The sequence below is a fragment of the Phodopus roborovskii genome, unplaced genomic scaffold (genome assembly GCF_943737965.1).
Source record: "Phodopus roborovskii unplaced genomic scaffold, PHOROB, whole genome shotgun sequence".
Classification (NCBI taxonomy): Eukaryota; Metazoa; Chordata; class Mammalia; order Rodentia; family Cricetidae; genus Phodopus; species Phodopus roborovskii.
Genome location: NW_026126480.1, coordinates 46,833,818 through 46,849,946, shown reverse-complemented (window position 1 = coordinate 46,849,946; position 16,129 = coordinate 46,833,818). Strand labels below are relative to the sequence as shown.

Here is a 16,129-nt window from a genome sequence, read left to right as displayed (position 1 = left end):
AAAAGACATCATTTCAGATTCAAGAAGCTCTTATGTGCTTGATGGTGCAATAGTGGATTGGGGATAGTGGAGAAGGGGGGAAGAGAGGGGAAAAAAGGTATAGGAAGAGGCGGAAGAGAACTCATGTCATCATAGACTCCTCAGACATTAAAAGTATAATCAGAACATTAAGAGCAATTTTATGTCAATATATTTAAAGGTATATATGAATTGGACAAATTCCTTAAGAAATAAATTTTTACTAAACTTGACACAAGAAGTAGAAAATATGAAAAGGTTTATTTATTAGATAAATTTTATTCATAATTTGAAATATTGCACAAAAGAAAATTCTAATCCCAGTGATCTTCACTAGTGAATTTGTCCAAACACTGGAAGAAGAAATGTACTACTACTACTAATAATAAAAGAAACTTGAAGCAGAGATGGTGGTTCACACCTACAATTCCAGCACTCAGGAGGCTGTGCATTCATAGAGTGGTGAGTTCAAGGCCAGCCTGGGCTACAGAGCAAGATTCTACCCACTCCTTCAAAAGCTTATTAAGAGAAAAGAAAAAGGCTGTTTTTAAAGATAGTTTTATAAAGCCAGCCAAATTTAGATCGTACAACATGGCAAGAATCCTATAATAAAGTGGGAGTAAATTCTCAAAACAGTAATGAAAAACAAAACAATGTATCATGGTCAAGTAAGACTTATCCCAAGAATGCCATGTGGAGTTTGCATTGCAAAACAATGGATGTAATCTCTCTCCTCGATGAGATAAAGTCTTAAAAAAAAATCCCATACTGTCACCTGAGTTTATGCAGAGTAAGCATTTGATGAGATTCCATAGCCACTCGTGGTAAGAGTCGTCAGCAAATTAAAGTGTCAGGGAGTTTTCTACTCCCATCAAGGTTTTTACTAACCACCCCAAAGCCGACAGCATCTCCAGTCATAAAGTACATGATGGTGCCTTGCCTTGAGATTAGGGAGAGGACAGAGCCAGAAATAATCTGCAAAATTCTACTTGTGATCTGAACCAGTGCACTAAGACAAGAATAGAAATCAAAGGCATGAGGTTGGAAAGGAAGGATCACACTGTCTTCATCCATGGTGATATGAATGCATGCATAGAAAGCATGGGGTTTCCTTGGTAAGGAGGGTTAAACCCAGGGCCTTGCACATAAGGCAATCTTCTATCACACAGATATAACCTTGACCTTCTTTCACTTTTTATTTTGAGACGGGCTCTCACTAACTTGTCCAGGCAGGACTTGAAGTCACAACCTTCCTCTTTCAGCTTCCTGAATAGCTGGGCTTATATGCCTGTGCCATCAGGCCTGGCTGTTGATTGCAAACCCAAAGCCAACCTATACATAGGCTATCAGAATTACCAAGTGAAGGCTTCAAGGTTCAAGACCAGTTTTAAAAACCAATGATATTACTATGTATCAGCAACAAAAATTAGGAAAGATATTTTAAAACGTAATAAATGCAATGTCAAGTCAGATAGCACCAAATATCAAACATGAAGAAACCCAGCAAACGAAGGCAAGAGAGAAATACATGAAGTGTGGCTAAGAGAAATCACAGAAAAACCACAGGACGGCAGACTACATCTCTTCCTAAAGAAGAGGTGCTTTTCTGTGGAAACCAATGCACTGATTGATCTAAATGGTACAGGGAAATTAATATGCTATCATAAGAGATAAAGAGCAAAGTTGGAGACTTTACCCTTGGTGAAGATGCCGAAACTTACTTCATGGTGACAGGATTAAGATACTATGTACTGGGTAGAAAAGCAGACAGGCTTCCATAAGGTAAAAAACAACCCACAGCAGTAAGGACACATGATATAAGCCAGAATGATACTTTCATTAACAGGAGGTGCAGACTTCCCAAAATTAGTTCCACAACAGTAGACACTCACAGAGCAAGTAAGGAACCATTTTGTAGCATTTACAAAAGCACATATCATGTGGAGTAAAGGGTGAAACAGTATCCTGTCTAGTGACAGCACAGGAGTGTTCACGTGACCTTAGGGCAAGTAAAGAAGTTTTTAAGCAGGATTCAAACTACACATTAAAAGAATTGATGGCCAGCCAGACGGTGGTGGCACATGGCTTTAATCCCAGCACCTAGGAGGCAGATGCTGGCAGATCTCTGTGAGTTCAAGACTAGCCTAGCCTGGTCTATAAGAGCTAGTTCTAGGACAGGCTCCAAAGCTACACAGAGAAACACTGTCAAAAAACAAAACAAAACAAACAACAACAACAAAAAAGACTTGACAGATTGCACCTCCTTGATGTCAGGAGCCATACTTATGCACAGATGCTGCTGGGGTGCCTGGGGCAGCCACACTGAGAAGACTGCTGTACTAGCCAGAATACAGAGAGAAGTTACCGAAATCGATCAGGAAAAACATCCAGTTTAAAAAGAGCCAATGTACGTGAATGGGTGCTTTACAAAAGCCAATGGCACATGGATGGGGAGGTTGTTCTCTCTACTGTGACAGAGATGCAGTACTGGATAGAGATGCAGTACTGGCTGTGGTTCCAATTCAGAATAAAGGGGGCCCTGCCCCCTGGAAAGTCAGGGGTGGAAGTGGGTTCACCTGCTCTGGTCAGCTGAGTGTTCTAAGGTTAACACTGGATCTTCCTATGGCCCAACACTTCCCTTGGCCACATGAATAGAAAAGGAGAAGTCAGTACATGAGACTACCCAAGGACATGATTGGGATATTTGCAATATCCCAAACCCAAAGCAGTGTGAACTCCTCCAGAGAAGAATGGATAACTCAGCGCCAGATTGCCAGGGAACATGCTGATGTGGTTTCCAGGAAGCTGGGAGAGGCAAGAGCAGTATATGGCAAGGGCATCTCTGGAAAGTGTTTGCAGGTACCAGGTCTCTTAATTCAATGGTGGCTACAGGCACATGCAAGCTGCAATCTCTGTACCATCCTCTGAATTTGTGCCTTTCCTGCATAGCATTATCCCTCAGTCTAAACATGATGGACAGAAAGGCACGTGTGGGTGCCCAGTGCTCAAATCCAGCTATGTTTGAGTACAATTTACACACTGACATTTTTAAAGGCTCTTGATCTGCCTAAGCATGTTCCAAATCAGCATCTTCAGTGGGCATCTGTGGCCAGGACCTTGCCCCTGGGATCTTACCTCTTCTTGAACAGCAGTGGTTACTGGGATATGTCCCCCAGAAGTTAGACAAATCAGCTGTAAGATTGGCAGCTGGGCTGTGGTGGCTTAAATGGAATTCATGGACTTTTGGCAAAACCTGAAGCATTGCTGAAGAACACTCAGGGACTTGGGAAAACTACTGTAGCATCTGGTGGTATTGTTTTCAAAAGGGACAAGTGACTGCCTGCTCCTTTAGAGGAAAGGACCCCCATGCCTTTCTGAATACCTCCCTGAGACACATGCCCTTGGTGGAACAAAATTATGGAAAACCAAGGCCAGGCCCAGCCTTCCAGCAGGCACTTGGTGCCTTGGGGATTGGTCTCACTTTTATAGCTTTCTTTATAGAGTTCTCATTAGTGCTGTATATTAGCACACCATATTAGCTAACTGCTCTAACGGCTGGGTAGAAGGGGCTAATATTGTAAACCACAGACTTTTATGAGGGAGAGGAAATTGCTTCTTGCCTGTAATTCCTCTGTTTCATAGAGCTGTGAATAACAGCCTGAGGTTGTATTTTAGAAAATGCAGCCTGTGTGTAGCTGCTGTGTACTTGCACAGCAGAACCCTCCCAGACTCGATGGCAACCCTGTAGGAATGCTGCAGGGCTCGGCACAGTCCCGTCCTCAGCTGTCATGAGCTGGAGGCTCTGAGGAAGGCAGAACTGTTAGGCGGTAGTCGTCCCCATCTGAGATCACTGTGAGCCTGTGCAGAATGTTCCAGAACCTTTTAGCGTGAGATTCCCAACCCCTTCCACTTCACTATGACAGTACTGAATATGTGGCCAAGGGACTAGCTTACCTAGGAGCATGGAGTAGAATATGTGCAGATGAAACCAAGGAAACCATACAGGACCCACCTATCACCAGAAGAGGGTCTGTCTGACTTGAACTCCCTTTCAGGGCAGAGGAGGACAAAGGGTTCTGACTCTGCACTCCCTACACTGTGACTTTCTGGGCAAAAGTGAGGAGACTGTTGAACCCATATAGGAGTCTCAAAGCCCTAGCCACCCCAAGCCATACCCTGCCCTGGCCAGATGTATCTCCAGTGTTTATTGGTGACATCTTAGCCATACTTCCTTCTGTCTCCTCTCCACCAGCCTTTCTCTGAGGCTTCTGAGTTCTACTAGGTCACATCCTAGCCCATCATTTAGGGTCCTGGGGTCAGCACTCTGCTGCCTTGGATGGCAGACGTGGGCACTGCCTGGCCCCAGATCCGAATGTAACAATTAGCTAAGCACTACATCAAACAGGCTTGAATTATAGTCAGACAATGCCACTGGCCAGGACAGAGAGACAGAACTTCAAATTATAGCACCTGCTTTTGTGGCTCTTAGATGAACCCAGAACCTTCTCAGTTCCCTCCCCAGCCCAGTTATTCCAGAACACCTGTGGATGGGATGTTGGTCCACTGTGTTCCGTCCTCAGGGCCTGGACTTCAGCAGGATTCTCAGACTTGTGCCCTCCACAGCAGCCCCAGTGTAGCCCTGCCCAATGATTGATGTGGCACTCCTCTTTGGGGCCATGGCCCCTGTTCAAATTCTCTAGCTTAGATGACTCACAAAGGGATGGCATCAGTCTGTGAAGAGCTCCCAAGGCCACTGGTTCCTTCAGGACCACCACTCCTGACCTGGAGTTCTCGGCCTTTATCACACCACACTGGTCTAAGGCTCCATGCTAGCCAGTATGCCCAGTGAAGAAATGACAGTCTCTGCCAAATAGTGCAAAGAACATAGACAGTTAAATGTTTTCAAATGTAACTGTGGCCAAGGTTTCTCCATGGGGAAGGCCCCTAGAGCCCCAAGCTTATCTTGCCTGTAGGCCTCATTGATATCTCCCTATGTGAGTGAGCTGGGCTGGGCTGCTGTCTAGGGACTGGAAACAAGAGTTCTCTGGCCTGCTGGGCCCAGGGAGACCATTGCCCCATCTCTAGGTCAAAGGCCCAGACACCATCTGTACACCCAGACAGACTGATGCTGAACTGGGTCTCAAGGAGTCTCCCATTTCTCTGGTCCAGGGCTGCTCTCAGCCCTGTCCTCAGGCTCTGGGATTAGCCTGTCTATGGGCAACATCCTCACCCCTTTTGATCTGCCCTGTTTCAACCTCTGTTCCAGACAGCTTCTATTTCTGGAATCGTCAGAAATGCCTCGGGCTCCTTGTCTGTATCAAGCTCTTCCCGCCTCTCCCCAAGCTGCATCACTTGCGGCCCACCCACCTCGGGGCCTTCAAAGCACACAGCAACTTGTTTATAAGCCTGACACCCACCTCAGATGCATCTGCCCTGTGCAGTCCTGAGAGTCACAACTAGGTTTCGGAAAGCAGAGTGTGCTCTTACACACTAGGGGCTGAGTGAAATGATGCAGGCAGTCCTGAGGCCTCCATCAATAAGGAGGTCCCCGTTGGCCAGTGTCACAGGAAGAGGTGGCCCTGCACCCGGAGCCTTGGGCCTATCTCTGACTCGTAGGTAACAGTGACTTGCAACATTGGCTTGCTCTAGCACCTCCTGTCTCTTGGGCACAGGGTCAAGCCTATTCTTTCGGGTTTTCATTATTCATCAAATTGTACAATTTATACATGGCTGGTCTCTGGAAGCAGTGGCTTAAGGTGAACTCAGGAGTAAGGAAGAGATAATCTGCACCTCCAATGGAAATATGTGGGCAGCTGAGGTCAGGGGTCAAAAGAAAACCCCTATCCCAGCATGAACATATGAACAGTCCCCAACAGTGACACCTGGTGGGGATGGTGAGAAATGCAGCAGATGGAAAGTAAATCCAAGGCCCTTCCCTGTTGGACTGGATTGGATGAGAAACAGCTCTTGGACTGCTGGGTATGGAGCTCTTAAACTTCTGGGTATGGTCTCAAGGAGAAGTACTGGCCTTGACAATAGGGTGTGTATAGCTCCAATCATTAAAATGACAGATAAAGGATATTCTCCAAACTGACTATGGGTTCTATAGGGGAAAACCCTGAGAGACTCTGAAACAGGCGAAGTTATTTCCTGACTGTCCTTTCATTAGAATGCCAGGGCCTCTAGGGACTGCGTAGTACTATAGAGAGGTGCACCATGTGTATCTTCCACTTGGATACAACATGGCTCTATGGAGAGAATGATAATCATGGCACACTCTGGCATTTCCTGTGTATGATACACATCTGAGAACCATCTCTTGGTTGTATAGGATCTTGTTTTTATTCAGTTTAGTATGTTCTGGCGATAAAACCAAACCCCACCACTGAGCTACATCTTCCCTTTTTTGTGTATATGTTAAGATATATTGTATACAAAGTCACTTCCCCTACACTTAGAGGTTTAATTCTTCCTTTCTTCCTGATGCCTTTAGTTTTTCTTTCTCCAGCTAAAGTGACTGGAGTTCTTTGGAAAGAAAAAAGAAGAAAATACTTTACCCACATATGTAATTTTTTGAAGGTTCACTTTAGAGTCCCTGGTATCAGACACATTACATGCATGCACTCGAGTGCAGACACACACACACACACACACACACACACACACACACACACACACACACGCGCGCGCACATGCATGTGTGCCATGTGTTTCCCCATCTGGGATGTAAAGGAGAATTGCTCAACAGGAAAGACGGGAGGGGAAAGGGGCTCTGCAGTGGCACAGACAGTGAATGAGCTAAATCTGCAAAGTAGAACGCTCTCAGGGAAGTAAGAGCTGCTGTTACATTGGTGACTGGGGCAGAGAGAGCTGAAGGGTTTACTTCTGAGGGCAAGTATCTTTGACACTTAGAGTGACTGAAACAAACAGAGAAGTTGAGGATGTTTCCTAGAAAATAGAACAGAAAGCCAAGACTGGGAGAAACATAATAAATTCAGTGTGAACTCAAAGGCCCAACTTCTGATGAGCAGATATGTGAGGGAGGATGAGAGGCAAGAAGGTGATTTAGACACTGATGGTAGGTTTTCCCCAGATGAAGGACAGTTAGAGAGCGCCTGCCTGGTGTAGATGAGAAAGTGCCTGTGTTACCCACTAGCACAGTGAATTTCAAAGGTGTCCTCAGCAGGTAGGTCTGGTGGGGAACAGGGCAGGAAAGAGCAGCACATCTGAGCAATGAAGAAAGGTCTGGAGTTGTCGGTCTGAGTAAAGAGACAGAGGGAGATGCAGCACTTTAAGGCAAATGGTTGAAATCCTGCTTTGACAGCATTGAGAGGTTCACTCTTCTACTGGAAATGTGGCATGTATTAGTGACACAAACACTTAGGAAACTGAGCAATCAAAACAAAAAACTCAGAGGAATACATACAGATGTGTGATCTACATGGGATGGACCCTGGGGCACTATGTGGGCCACAGGTGTGTAAGTAACCCTGAGCAGCAGCAATATCCTTCCCTCGTCCAATGTAGAGCTGCATCCTGGATGCTCTCTCTGCCCCCTGGATCTTCTCTCTACCTTCCTTTCAGGTTATGAAACACAAATGATGGAGGGCTGGGGATATGGCTCAGTAATAGTGTTTGCCTAGTATGTGTGAGGCCTTAGACTCATTCCCACCCTGCATCAGGCAGCTGGCCCCTGCAGTGGTCCCGCCTGTCTATGGGTCAGTGGGAGGTGAGGGGTCTGGACAGGTGCCCCCTGCTCCATGTTGGGTTGGGAGTTGACAGTAGCTGACAGGGGCTTGACCCTGACATTCTCCTGTGCTGAGCACTGCCCTTCCCTGTGGATCTGGAGCCCCAGTGGCCAGACCCAGTGATTACTCCTCATGCCCAGGACTCTTCTCATCACCCTCCTCCAGCTTTCTTCAGGGGCTGCTCAGAGGATGCACCGTCTGTTTCCTGTACCCAGGACACTATGGTGGAGCCAGACTAGGAGCAATGAGCGTACAGCACTTTGGGAGGGAGGCATTGTGTGCAGGAGACAGAAGGCATCATAGATTAAAGTGAAGAAACAGTTCACACAAACTGTGGCAGTCTGGGATAAAGTCTAAGGCCACCAGCTGGAGAAGTCCCAGGTATTTGCCTCTAGGGACTCAAACCAGAGTGGGAAGGAACCATGGAGCACAGTTACTTTCTTACAAGCTTTGTGGAGAAGTAAGGTTGCCTCTCTCTGCTGTGAACACTAGGACACCATCTCCACGCAGGACAAAGGAAGGGCAGATGGAGCAGGCAGAGTGCATTTTCCCAGAAGCCCTAGACAGGCTGGGGCAGAGCCACACCAGGCTATGTGGGATCTCAGGCTACATCCTGGAGTCACTAAAGGCAATGACGGTATATGGCCCTGGACAGAGAGAGAGAGGGCTGAGGGTTTTGGAGCAGGGAAAATTCTGGAAAGGAGTGGGGCTTCCAAGTTAAGAATAGGGCAGACACTCTGTGTTCATCATGGTAAAGTCATATTTCCTTCATAATGCCCAAATTCTTCCTTCTGGCAATGTCCAGAAAATCGCTGCCATCTCCTGAAATTCCATGAAGTGGTATGGCCTGTAACATGTCTCTGGACACCAGAAAGCCAGGGAAGTGAGGGAGGATGACTCCCTGGATACCCTAACTAGAAGGATGGCTACATCCTAAGGAATGCCTCAATACCTAGGATACCTGGATCCTTATGGTGATTTGAATGGGATGTCCCTCATAAGTCTCTGGCATTTGAATAGTTGATCCCCAGTTGGTGGCTGTTTGGAAGGACTAGGACTAGTGGCCTTGTTGGAGGAGATGTGTCACTGGGGTCAGGCTTGAGATGTCAAAAGCCTTCCACCATCTCCAGTGCTCTCTGTCTGTTCCCTGCTTGTGGTCTGAAATGTGAGCTCCTGGCTGCTGCCGCAACACCTGCCACCTCCACTCTGCCACCATGGACTAGTATTCCCCCGGGGCTGAAAGCTTAAATAAACCCTTTCTTTTTAGAAGTTCCCTTGGTCATGGTGTCTTATCACAGCAATAGAAAAGTAACCAATACTGTCCTGATGAAGTGCAAGGCGAGGCAAAGGGCAGGTGCCTCTAAGGTAGAACTCCATTTCCCCCAAATTCCTGAGAAATAACTTTCCAAGAGGGGAGTCACACTCAACCCGTTCCCCACAACTCCTGAATGGCCTCTTCTCTTTAACACTGGTCCTGAGAAGGTTAGCTTGCCACAGGATGCCTGGGCTGTGGGCTTCCTAGGATACACAGATGCTTTCAGCCATTGAGTACAACTGGCCATCTCATAGGGTGGGGCCTAGGAAACTGTCTTCCTAGATGTACACGTGGTGTAGGAATCTCCAAGATGTTCTAGGCACCTCACCAACACCTAGACCTCTCAGACTCTCCTCTCTGATCCAGAGTCCACCAACTCAGAATCCTCCTGGGGACTCCTCCACAGCCCCCTTCGGGGAGGACAGGAATTCTGACTTGAACATTTCCTATTCTAAGTGGAGATCAGGGAGCACTGTCACCTACAACAGAGGGACCTATGGAAACCTGGCTCTGCACTTCTGCACCTCTGGAGTCCTCAGAACTTCTAGGGAAGTTGTAAGGAAGGTGGGTGGAGAAAACGGGCTGGTGAGGGACCAGAGCTGTGCCCTGCTGCCCACCTTCCCATGTGCCCGCCAATCACGTACCAGCCTACGGATCTCGCGCTCACACTCCTTCTTGATGCGGACAATTTCTTCTTGGTGCAGGTGGTAGACGCTCCTGATCTCTGCCGCCTTGATCTTATCCGCCTGGATGACCATCGTCAGTGCCTCCTCCACCTGCTTTTTGGCCCCCTTGAGCTCTGAGATCTCTTGCTGCATCTTGACCTTCTCCACCTCAAAGCCCTTCTTGGCCTCCTCCTTAGCCTCACACAGGAGCACGGTCTTCACCTTGTCGGGCGCGCCATCCCGCAGGGTGTTGAGCAGGGCTTGCAGCCGCTGGTTCTCATTGTCCTTGATCTTGATGACTCTCAGCAGCTCGGCCTCGTGCTGCCGCAGCAGTGCCTCCCGCACCGACTGCAGCTCCTTCATCTTCTCCTCGTGCAGCTTGGTCTTGAGCTCGGTGACCAGGACGGCGTGCTTGCGCTGCTCGTGTTCACGCACCTGCTTCAGCTCCTGGCTCTTCTCCCGCTCCACTTTGCTGACCTGAAAGACAGGTGAGACTGAGGTTGTTGGAGCCCAGAACGCCTGCAGGGGCTGAAACACGCCCACACATTTAAAAAAGGATTGCTGCCCTGCAAACTTAGGAGCTATCTGACTTCCAAATGTGCTTTTAACTGTCAAAGCAAACCACCCTGCTTGGCGGAGGGCATGGATGTGCATGGTGGTTCTGCAGCATGCAAGGCCCTGCACTGTAGCAGGAGAGGTGGCCATGGGCACTCTCTGCACATGGGAATCTGCTCCAAGTCCTTCTAATAGGAAACTGAGCAGGAGAAGGGGAGCCCCACAGGAGCGCAGGAGGAGCAACCGGCAGGTCTGCACCTGTGTAGAGCCCTCAAGCCAGTTTCTACTCACTCACTCCAGATCCTATTTCTTCACACAATGTACCTGCTGTACTTACTTACCTTCCATGTCTAAGGGGGAAGCCTCTTAGCAGCCAGCTTGTCTTTCTAGATGGCATCTCGTGTCTAGATTTTGGAAGTAATGTGACCATGTGCTTCATGTTCATTTAAATGTTTTGAGGCTCTGGCTGAGTGGTCACCCCACTATAGCAAGTACTATATAATAGATCTATAATGGATAATAGCTAAAATTCCCATGTGCCCTGTCTGCCCTGTGGCTGGAGAACGCAAGGGCTCCCCTGTGGTTCATGGAGCTCACCTCCCACCTCCACCCTGGTTCTCCCTGATGAGCAGACAAGCTCATCCACAGTGTGGAGTCCACGGTGGTCTGCTCTGCTGGCAGCATCTGACTGTGCATCCCTCCTGAGACCCACAGGCCCCTCTTGGCTGCTCCCACATCAGGAACTGCCCCAGCTCTGTAGCCTATGCCTCTCTGACCACAGCCCAACCAACCCCTTTCCTTTCCTGATGCTTCCCAAGGCTCCAGGCACCCACAAACACTGGTCCCCAAACACTTTTTTTTCTCGCTGGTCCTTATTCTCAAATTTCCAAGGGCCAGTTACTTGGTGATACCGAGAGCTACACCCATCCCATCACCTGCACCCTGGGAGACCTGCAGCCTGCTTTGTGCCTGAAGGCTGTTCTGGCTTTCTAAGACCCTCTAGGGGATCAGTCAATAGTGACCCAGCAGGATTCAGGTATGGTGTCACAGCTCCCTGCATCCCTCTGCCTGGGGAGGAGCAGCCTGCTTCTGTTGGAAAAACATCCCTCTCTTAGGCTACTATTGTTCTGATCAACTTCCTGCTCACAGTAGGTGTGTATATTCCCCATACCTGCTTCTGGAAGACTCTATGAATCTCAGAGATGCTTCTGGCTAGAACCCTAAAACAGTCACTCTATACTGAACTTGTTCAAACAGGCCTCGATTGCCTTCAAGTCTCTCATTCCCATAGTGGATGCCATCAGTTCTGAAATGACTGGTATTTCCCACTTACCACTTTTCCATAGCAGCCAGCCATGAGTCCATAGTAAGTCCTTCCTGTACCGGTGTCTATTTAATTTTGCATGCTCCCCCATCTCCTATTTCTTCTTATATTCTTCAGGGAGAATCTTGCTGGAGTCATCTTCTAGGCTCCCACTTTTCTTACCCACCACCACCAAAGAGCAGCAAAGCTGCTCACTCCTAAGGTCCTCATGCTTGCACAGTGAACATTTCCCTACTGAGCTGTCTCCCCAGCCCAAGCCTACTTAAAAGACTCCTCTAGCTTACATCATTGCCTTTAACAAAACCTTTAACACAGGGGTCTTTGGGGACGTTTAAGGTCCAAACTATTCCTGATTTATTTGCCTTTATGGCTGGCCTATCTCCCTCCCCGGCAAGAGGCAACTTTCAGGGGTCATTTGCTGCTGCTTCCTCATAGGACAGGCATGTGACTCTGACTCACACAGCTGGCACCAGGGCTGGCAGCTCTATTGTTCTCTTACAGCCCAGCAGGCCCCTGACTGACCCTCCTGCACACTGGACAGTAGGCAGCCATCTAGCAGTGTGGGCTTCTGCTTTGCTGAACAGACCATTCATTACTGGAAACCAGAGCAAGCAGGCACCTGCCCCTCCCCCACCCCCATTTAACTTGCATCCCCTCCTTTTCCAGTTTTAACTGGATCCCAGGTAAGAGAAAAACAAAAACAAAACAGCTGGGGTTTGTTTGCTTTCAGTTTTTTGAGACAGGGTCTCCCTCACATTGTAGTAGAAGTTGCCATAGAGCTAATACTACGCTGTCCAACCTAGGCTTGGACTCACAGGAATCTTCCTGCTTCAGCCTCCCAAAGGTGAGAGTACAGGTGTGAGCCACCACATGGTGCTTCTGAATTATTTGAAGAAAGCCCTTCTCTTCCTCTATGGATCCTTTGGATGATTCCAGAACATTCTATGTGTTTAAAGGAAGGAAGAATGAATGGCTTGGTGGGGCAGGAATAGCTAGTTTCTCCTGAGGGTTAGACCCTGAGGATGCATCAAATTCTGAGTGAGATGTGGTGCCAGAACCTACACCAACCAGTGTCTATGGACCCAGAGCCTGCCTGTCCTCCCAGCAGACACATATTCTGACCTTGTGAGAACATCCCAAATGGGATGGGCAAAGAGAAAATGAGTGCATCCTGTGTCACAGCGGAGATTATGGAGAGTGTTAAACAGTGTGAACCGAACAGCCAAATGTGGAGTGAAGCTCTGTCCCACCGTTAAGCTGCTGGAGACAAAAGCTTACTTCTGTCCAGGGCCTAAGACTCTGCCTTGGAGAAAAGAATCTACCTGTGCCCCATGTGTGGAAGGCTTGTCTAAAATCCAGCCATGAGAAGCCCTCTCCTCTCCTGCCCTTCCCAAAGCACTCACAGTGCCCATGCTGGGCCACTAACTTCCAACAAAGCATGTGGCAGAGTGGGAGACACATCCCAAGACAGCCATGGAACCTGGGCAGAAGTTAGGCCCTGGAGAATCCTGGGAGTTTCCTCTGTGCCCCAGAGAAATAACACTAGGCAACTTCAAGGCTCAACATGAAAGGTAGCTAGGTCTGGAATTCTGGGAAGCTGGCTAAAGACAGGCATGCTGGGGGAGAACAGATCATCTTGGCTCACAGTTTCAGGGGTTTCAGTCCATGGTCACTTGGCTCCACTGCTTCTAGGCCTGTGTGGGTAGAGGAAGAGCATAGCAGATGGGGAGAGATAGATGAGAAAGCAGAGTGAATGACCTCATGGTGAACAGGAGCCAATGGTGGGCAGAAGCCAAATGCTGGCCATTTTTGTTCCTCTGCCGCCTCCCAAGACTACTGGGAAATGCCAACCACATTTAGAGTGGTTCTTTTCTTCTTAGTTGCTGTTCCTCATGCCATCTGGCTCTGAACACCCTCGCACACAGGCCCAGAGGTGTGCCTTACTGATGCAGGTGTCTCTCCATCTAGGTTCATAATCATGATTAATCCTCACAGCCAGTTGACTCTCACAGAAGCCTGCAGCCAGCAGAGACTGGCATCGGCGGTGTTAGCTGCTATGAGAAATGCTATAGCTTTCTCAGACATAGGGCAGCCTCTGATGCCTGCCAGAGCCTGCCTTAGATTCTCATAGCATGGCTTTTCCTTTCCTGCTAGTTCTTCTGGCCTTTCAGTGAAATCTGAACCATGCAATGGCAGGGAGGCTGCTTCACTCAAGGTTGGAGGAATGGGGGGCTTCCTTCAGCTGCTCTTTGGTTTGGTGGAAAAGCAAGGTAAATAATTGACTCTTTCTTCTAATTGCTCAGTTGTGAGATAATAAACTGGCTTTCTGCCAACCATGGAATACCAACTAACTGTTTCCTGAGGAGCACATGGATGCAAGCATACTTGATGGGCCTCAGTTCTTTGCAAATCTCACATTCAGCAAGGCTTGGAGCTTTGGTCCCATGTGTGGTCAGTGAATGCCTCTTCAGGAAACTCTTGAATCCTCTTGTTGAGACCGTAGTAGTTTCCCAAACAGTGGGATGTGGCACCATTCAGGTTTGCTTTGGTTATCTCTAGTTGCTCTGACCGCTTTTCATTTTCATAGACAGTGATACTTCAAGGTCGCAGCCATGGCCCTAGGACTGAACTACTCATTCCTCCTGGATAGGTTACTGGTTTGTGTGTGTGTGTGTGTGTGTGTGTGTGTGTGTGTATTAATATCATGTGCACACACATCTTGCAAGTTCATATCAACATTAAGTTCAAAGTCAGGACCACAGAGCTTCTGCCTAGAGCCCTGCCCACAGCTGAATCTCTGTTCTTTCACACTGAGCACTTTTGTTCTCAACTGTTTCAGGACTTGGTAGTTTTGATACTGACACCACTGGGTGTGATAACCATGAATGGCTGGTGTTCTTGAACTTTCCATAAGCCCCCATTGTCCATAACCTCAATGCATGACCAATTTCACAGCTATTCTAGCACTCTCCCTTGATACTTTCATCCCCGACCCCAAGCCAGGAATATCAAAAAACTTTCTAAATCTCAAAACACTTCATAATCTCCAATATATTTAGACAGGCTAAGCCTGGCAGGCTGCTCTAAGCACAAGCCACAGGTGGCTTCTATGCCTTCACTGGGGTCTAACTCACAGAGGGGCTCTGGGTTCCGTGCTCATAGCCCAGTTGGTGTCCCTGTCCACGAAGTGTCTTAGAAGCAGCTATAGGAACAATGCACCTGAATTCTTGCATGATGTCTTCTCTGAGACTGGATGCAGGCTTTACAGACACAAACCCCTCAGTGTATGCTTGCTGCTCATTCTCCTCTTTATCCATAGTTGCTCTCTGCTGTCCCCCAATCACCTCATGGTCTGCTTTGCTTCACATACAGTGTGCATTGACACCTGGTTTCTTGCATGTTAATAGAGTACACTCTGGGGTTGCTGGTCTGGGTTTTGGTTTCATGTATGCTCTTTCAATAAGCAGTTTCCCCCTTTAAACTTTTTTTGTAGGAGTCTTAGCACCATATTGAGGCTCACAACCACCTATGACTCCAGTTCCAGAATAATCCAATAGCCTCTTCTGGTCTCCACTGGCTCTTGTACATATTTGGTGCATATAAACTCATACAAACTCATGCACATACAAAAAATTAAGTAAATGAAATTTAAAATTACATTTATTTACTTATTTCTTTGGGCAGGAGGCACACACTTTGTTGCAAGTGTGAAAGTCCAATGACAATCTGTAGGAATTAGTTCTTTCCACCATGTGGGTTCTGGGGACCTGAGTTGGTTGTCAGTCTTGAGGGCAAGTGCTCTTACCTCGTAAGCTATCACAACAGCCCCTTTCAAATATAACCACATTTTTTTTCAAGTGCATATTTTTGCATTCTATTTTTATATCTTCATCTTCAGGGATCCCTACTGTCCTAATGTTAGAGTTTACTCATCCTCAGCATTTACCTATTTTAAACTTTTTAAATTTTGTTTATATTTTCTCTTAAATTCTCTTTCAATTTCTCTTAAGATATTATTTGTTGGGCTTATACGTTCATGTTCCTTCTAGATCTATACTTCTAAAATTTCTAATTTGTGAGTCCTGACATTTAAGTTATACAGTTTTCTGACTTGGATTCATGTCCTGTCTTACCTTTTCTATGTTTTTCTTAAGTCTTTCAGGTCCATTGTGCATACCCTTCATAGCTTCTTCTGTTTGAGAGTGAGTTTCTGTGATGTGCTTTCACCATTCTTAGGGATGTTTCTCTGTTTCTTATTCATTTTCTCTCCCTACGGTAACTGGACGTGATCTGAGATTCTGCAATGGTCATTTGACATTTGAACCCATCCCCACCCCCACTCCCACCCCAACATTTCCACCTAGAGAGTTTCATCCTGCACCACGCAGAGTACTCTGGAATTTTCTCCCTTCTCTACAGTGTGGCAGCAGCTGCAAGCCACGTAACCATCTTGTCAGTATACTCCGGAGATGGGAGAAGCAGGGGCTAACTGAAAAATTTCAGA

The 16,129-nt window shown here is 47.4% G+C and overlaps 1 protein-coding gene across 24 annotated transcripts in view; it reads right to left on the bottom strand.

Moving 5' to 3' along the window:
- The window catches only part of Jakmip3 (Janus kinase and microtubule interacting protein 3), a 100,240-nt gene that overhangs the window by 27,938 nt on the left and 56,173 nt on the right, over window positions 1–16,129 (bottom strand). For all 24 annotated transcript variants that reach the window (XM_051193247.1, XM_051193246.1, XM_051193249.1 and 21 more), the window contains exon 3: window positions 9,726–10,223. In XM_051193247.1, coding sequence (XP_051049204.1) covers window positions 9,726–10,223 — 498 coding nt within the window. The remainder of the gene's footprint in view (window positions 1–9,725; window positions 10,224–16,129) is intronic.